Source organism: Papaver somniferum, chromosome 5, assembly GCF_003573695.1.
Source record: "Papaver somniferum cultivar HN1 chromosome 5, ASM357369v1, whole genome shotgun sequence".
Taxonomy (NCBI): Eukaryota; Viridiplantae; Streptophyta; class Magnoliopsida; order Ranunculales; family Papaveraceae; genus Papaver; species Papaver somniferum.
In genome coordinates, this window is record NC_039362.1 from 141,194,550 (window position 1) to 141,200,804 (window position 6,255).

At 31.3% G+C, this 6,255-nt stretch overlaps 1 protein-coding gene across 1 annotated transcript; it reads left to right on the top strand.

The window, feature by feature from the left end:
- The first annotated feature begins 2,005 nt into the window (after positions 1 to 2,005).
- LOC113279733 (calcium uniporter protein 2, mitochondrial-like) lies at positions 2,006 to 3,787 on the top strand. Its single transcript, XM_026528403.1, has 3 exons — positions 2,006 to 2,357; positions 2,406 to 2,638; positions 3,278 to 3,787. The coding sequence occupies exons 1-3, from the start codon at positions 2,006 to 2,008 to the stop codon at positions 3,785 to 3,787; spliced, it is 1,095 nt and encodes a 364-aa protein (XP_026384188.1).
- Positions 3,788 to 6,255: the final 2,468 nt, after the last annotated feature.

Consider the following 6,255-nt stretch of genomic DNA (forward strand, 5'->3'; position numbering starts at 1 on the left):
GTTTGAGAGAGACTCTTGTAAGGTTAACTGAACCAAAAGAGCAACCATTTAAGTTGTTTGAAACTGATTTTGTTTCTATATGCACAAATGGCATTGCTCATATAGATCATCTGGCAATATGCATATCGATCATGTGGCAGATGCAACAGAGTTCTCTTCCCAGCTCATTCAACCACCCTAACAAGATTTACAAGCCAAGTACCGAATTGAATTATTCATTTATTTCTAAAATTAGAGAAGGATTAAAATTAAAAGATGATTAAGTTAATGAGTCTATCAGCAAATTTACAACTATTTTGAGGACTATATTTTGAATAATCAGTTGAGAAACAGATAAGTAATAATTAAATACAAACGTGGCGCCTCATCTTAGTATACCAACTGACTAAACATCTCTAATTTATGACAGTTTCTTTCTTAATGCTAATTATTATATTGCAACTAATTGCACTGTCACTTTGCCGTGTATTTAATGTCATTCCTTTAATTATTTTCTACTTTTACCCATCTTTATCCATTTTTACCAGAATCAGTTAAATTTTGATTATCATATCAACCATCAAAATATCTACGGTTTTAAAGGAAGTACCATGTGGATAAACTACAAGTTTAGGTACATGATGTCATAAACAGTGCAACACGTGTTTGGAAATTCTTGTATCAGTTATGTTACCAGGCTCTAGGTAGTGGCAGTTTGTCTTTTGCAATGAGTGGCTTTCCAACAGAGCATTACTTTTCTGACACGATAAATTGGGTGATTACATATTTTCAAATTCTCGAGGTGTACGAGATATTGAATTTCGTAATTACGATACTGGAATATGTAAAAATAATCAATTTAAAATTATCCTAGTGTTTTTTAGATTCCATCTTTATCTTTGCTTCAAAAGATTGCATCTTTAATTTTAATAATGTAGAGATTGTATTAGGTAATTTATTTATTGCTGTCTTTATTTTAAAATATTCTTTTGAATTGTAAGTTGAAAAATCATATATGGAATTTTAGGTTAGTAATACTAATAAATTTATTTCCTTTATTATTATTATAGTAAATTCTTTTTGATGATAAATTTATCGGTATATAGTTTTGATATCCCTATCCTTATGTTATAAAACAAAGACTGACAATTTAGTTAGGATAAAGAGTGGTCAAGATTTGTCTCGAGAGATAATGTAGAGATTGTACTGGATAATTTAATGATTGCATCTTTATTTTAAAAGTTTCTCATGCATTGTAATTTAAAAAATTATATATGGAATTGTAGATTAGTAATATTAATAAATGTCTTTTACTGTAATAGTAAATTCTTGTTGGTGATAAATTTATCGGTATATGTTATTGATATATCCCCTTATCACAGAGATTAACGACTTAGTTAAGATAAAGGGTGGTCTAGATTTGTCTCACGAGATAAATACATGACTGTGGTTGGAGTGTGGTCATCTTTAGAAAGATAAATATCGGTTTTGATTTATCCTCACGAAAGAATATAAAACGGTCTCAATTTGTCTAATCCAAGCCTAGTTTATAAATGTCGGTCATGATTAAATATTATAAATACATCCAACGGTCAAAGTTTTCTTACCATGTCATTAGTGTCCAATTAATTTCACTACCCAATTAATATATTATAATAAATGTTTATTAATTTCTCATAGTTAATATATTTTCGTTATAAATAATTAATTTATCACTAATTATATGCAGCACATTGATGATGGTTGTGGTGGTGAAGTAAATAAGGTAGAGGTGGGAGTATAATTTAAAAGTTTTATTTACTTGTTTAGCTTACTTAATTTGTAATCTTAATATATCACGATATATAAAAGAAAATCGTTTTACCTTTTCATTTTATCACCCTTGAAAGTAGTATATAAGGAAACCCCAAACTCTTCCCCATTTCGTTGTAACCTAAAATCAATTCCTCAAAAATTGGAGAGAACTTCATTTCAAAAAAAACAACAACTACCACCTCGACTTCTCTCACTTTGACTTTCATTAACCATGGCGCTTCAGAGAGCATTAACTCACCGTCGTTTATTCCACACCACCACCGCCAAGAAAATCTCCACCCTTTCACTTCGTAACCCATTTCCATCCTCATTTCTAGAGAAAACCTTAGTCCCACCTGATTCCTCAAGAACAACTTTTAATCGGGAATATGTCTCAGTTCCAGATTCAACCGACCAAGTATTTTTCAGAAAGTTTCTTCAGAAAAGAACTTTTTATCAGTCAGATGTTCAGACATTACCAAATGGAGAAAATTTTATGAACAAATTAAAATCTATGGATATTAATAGAGATCGTGTTCAATTAGGCACATTGAACCTTCCAATTCATTCATTGGAAAAGAAAAGTTCTCCATTGTCATGGTCATCACGAACTGTTGTTGCTACTACTCTAGATGGAATTGTAATCTCAGTTGATGATGCCAAGAAGTTATTCAAGCTATCCCAGTTAGAAACATTGAAATCTACTCTTAGAAAAATTCCTCAGGATTCCATTACTTACCCTGAGTTTCTCCAGATTTGTATTGATTCTACGAGAATTAACCAAGGTTCGGAGCTCGCCAAAGCATTAGATGAATCTGGCTCGGTTATTGTTCTAGGTAACATTGTTTTCCTCCGACCCGAACAGGTAATTTTTCAATCCTCGATAACTAGATTTTTTTTTGGTTTAATTTTTAAGATTTAAATGAAAACATAGATCTGATAATATATTTTATGTTTCTCTTTTTGGTTCTCCCTAATTTTGTCTCTTTTAAAGGAAAATAACTCTCAAAAAGTAAATTACCAAAAATATCCTTAAATGAAAAATACTAATTACCCACTTTTAGTCGTGTGCAAAGATTATGGAAGGAGTGGTAACTATTTGTATTTTTTCGACTCACTTTCTCGCAAGCTTTCGATTTCAAAAGATACTTTAAAAACACCCTCAACAATTCACCACCTCAACGGAACCACCCTCATTCATTTAAAGTTGAATCCTAGAAATACCGGCTTATTCAATGACTACGCATGTGGTATTAACCGTGTTACGCGATTTTTTTTGACAAGTTGGATTTTGATTTGATCAAATGAACAATCCTTTATATTTACATTGACCGTAAGTTATACATATGTTTTCCTCTAAGTTCGCTGACTAAGAACCACTTGATAACTAGATATTTTTTTTAAATTGTTTTTGGTTTTCAAAAATATGAGTTTACTATTCGACGTAATCTACTATTTAAATCGACTTAATTTTGTGTTTTTTTTTCCTTTGTGTTTTGTGCAGTTGACGAAAGCAATAAAGAGTATAATCCCTTTACCAATATGGGATAAAAATGACCCAAGAAAAACTGAGTTCGAAAACATGGAAAAGGAGAAAGAAATAATTGATGCAAAAGCAGAAGTATTGGTGAAAAGAGAATTATGGAGTGGATTAGGACTACTAGTTCTACAAACAGCGGGATTTATGAGATTAACATTTTGGGAATTATCATGGGATGTGATGGAACCTATTTGTTTCTTTGTCACATCAGTGTATTTCATGGCTGGTTATGCATTCTTCTTAAGAACGTCTAAAGATCCATCTTTCGAAGGGTTTTTTCAAAGCCGGTTTGGTGCCAAACAGAAGAAACTTATGATGTATTATAATTTTGATGTGGAGAGGTATAATGAGTTGAAGCGTGCTTATCATTTTTCCGCATCTGCATCGACATCGGTATCAAAAACATCTTCATCGTCGCCATTTATCCATACTGATCCTCCGGCGTCGTTGACTTGTGCTCTTCCTCAAAAATAAATGACAAAAACATATGATCCCATAGAAATAAGTAGTTTTTGCTAGGCGTTCTAGGACAAAGTAGTGTTAATCTAGGTGAAAGCGAGTTAAGATGGTGTTATCTTATGTTTGTTTCTTTTCGCTTTCAGGCTAATATTCCTGATATATATCAGGAATTTTTACTGGTTACTCCAATAATATACAAGTCTTCTGTTTCCACCAAATTTTTCTATATCTTTTGAGGAACCATTAGTTTTTATTTTTAACTCACTTGATTTTTAGGCAATTACAAAACCTATAATTGGATGACCATGAAGGTAAACTAGCCTGCATTAAATTTTATGGGTAAAACTACGCTTTTTTTTTTTTTGAAATGGTGATAAACTTACACCGGCTACGTTGACTTAAATTTATGTATTTTTCAAAATCTCATGAATATTGCGTGAAGGAAATTATAAATACGTATTTAACAAACAAATAATAATCAGATGGGGAATTACGTTAGTCTGATTATGGTTGTTCACCATAACGACATTACCACTTAGTAACGATACTGATAACTGAAATAATTATTTTGGACTAAAAACTATCGCCTGGTTAAAAAAGGATAACATGAAGAAAAAGAGTACCAATTTATGTATGAGTTTGTCAAAAACTACGTAGATTCTCCTTAAAGATTGAACATGAAAGTCATGCAAGACTCAGTGACCGTTATGACAATGAAAGTGACATTCCTTTGTATATGATAACGGTAATCAGTACTTACCAAATAAATGTGGTAATTGTTTTAAGCCAGAACAACAATATGTATAGTAATTCGAAAGGACTGTATTGTTTATTAATATTGATAAACAAATAAGGAAATCGTGTCAGAACGATTATTCACTGTAACCTATTTTGTACAGTTCGAAAGCGACAATATACTAATAATATTCATTGTAAACTGAAAGATCACCACCGCTTAGCAAAAAATGTAAAATAACGGAAAAACATCCAGTGTATATTTTCTCTTCACAGTTGAGCTTGTGAAAATTTATATATTCATTAAAAAAATAGAAAATAAAATATATAAATGATTGGATGACCGTTGTGATGCCGGTAATGACATTCTTTTATAGTTGCTAACGACAATCAATATTTAATAGATAAAGGGGCATATACGTTACACCAGGACAACAATATATGAAAGTTAAAAAGAATCAATATCTAATGAATAAACGAGAAACTGTGCCAGGATGGTTTTAGTTTTCAACTAATGGTAGAACGTAATGTTCGAAAACGACAATTATACCGGTAGTAATTATTGTGAATTAAACTTTTTGTTATCTACCGTACAAAATGATTAATGGGGTTTTCAATGATTACTTAGATTCTTTTTAAAGGTGCAACATAAAATTTAGGCAAGATTTCATGGCCGTTGTGACAACAAGAATAACATTCTTACGTATTGTATGTAGTAGCAGTGATGAGTATTCACTAAATAAATGTGGTTATTGTATTAAGCTAGTACAACGATATATATATATGAAAATTTTAAAAAATCATTGTTTAATTAATAGACAAATGGGGCAACTGTGTCAGGTCGGTTACTCACTGCAGTAGTATTTCGTGTTCTTCAAAAGCGACAATAATACTGGTAATAGTTATTATGAAGTAAAAATATCACCACCACTTAATAACAAGTGTGAAACAATGACAAAACGTTAGGAGCGTAATTTTCTCGTTACAGTTGATCTTGTGAAAATTTACGCATTCTTTTCAAAAGATGAAAAAGAAAAATTATTGATGGCTGGATGACTATAAGAATGGAGGTGAGACATTCCTTTTGGTTGTTAGAGAATATTTAATAGACCAATCAGATACTTGTGTTAGGCCCGGACAACATATTTGAAGATTAAAAAAAATAAGTATCTAGAAAACAAATGAGAAATGTGGCAGACTGGTTTTAGTTGTCAATTATAACGGTATTATATAATATTCAAAAACGATAATTATACCGGCATAATCATTGTGGATTAAAAAAAATCTTCGCTATCTACCATATAAAAAATAGTCTTATGAAAGATTAAGTAGATTTTATTCAGTGAAGAAGCTTACAAATTTTACAGGATCCAGTAGTTATGGCAAACGTAAATAATATTCTTTTAGATGTAACTAGGGATCATTCTGAGCTTCGGCTAGGGCTCAACTTTTCTATGATAGCTGGCAGTTATGGTTAACCCAGGTCTATTCCCTGTCCTGGTTAAGTTAAAGTTATCTTTTCTTGATCCGTGACTTAATCTGTATCGTCGAATGTAAAGAGAATCTCAGACGTCGATGAATAATGGGATACCCCTCTTAATGACCCTCCTACAATTTCTTTAAATAATTTTGAAACAAAAAGAAAGTTTGATCGTTTTTCTTCTTCAACAGAACTATGTATAACAAGGTGATCATCGATTTGGATGCTGCAAGAATCAGTACATAATATAAAGCCAACGAGGCTAAGA

Excerpts from the sequence above, each read along its gene's own strand:
- LOC113279733 (XM_026528403.1), top strand. The coding sequence starts at position 2,006 with ATGGCGCTTCAGAGAGCATTAACTCACCGTCGTTTATTCCACACCACC. Across the intron at positions 2,358-2,405 it reads TCATTCATTGGAAAAGAAAA|ATGGAATTGTAATCTCAGTT; the intron begins GTTCTCCATTGT and ends CTACTACTCTAG. Across the intron at positions 2,639-3,277 it reads TTTTCCTCCGACCCGAACAG|TTGACGAAAGCAATAAAGAG; the intron begins GTAATTTTTCAA and ends TGTTTTGTGCAG.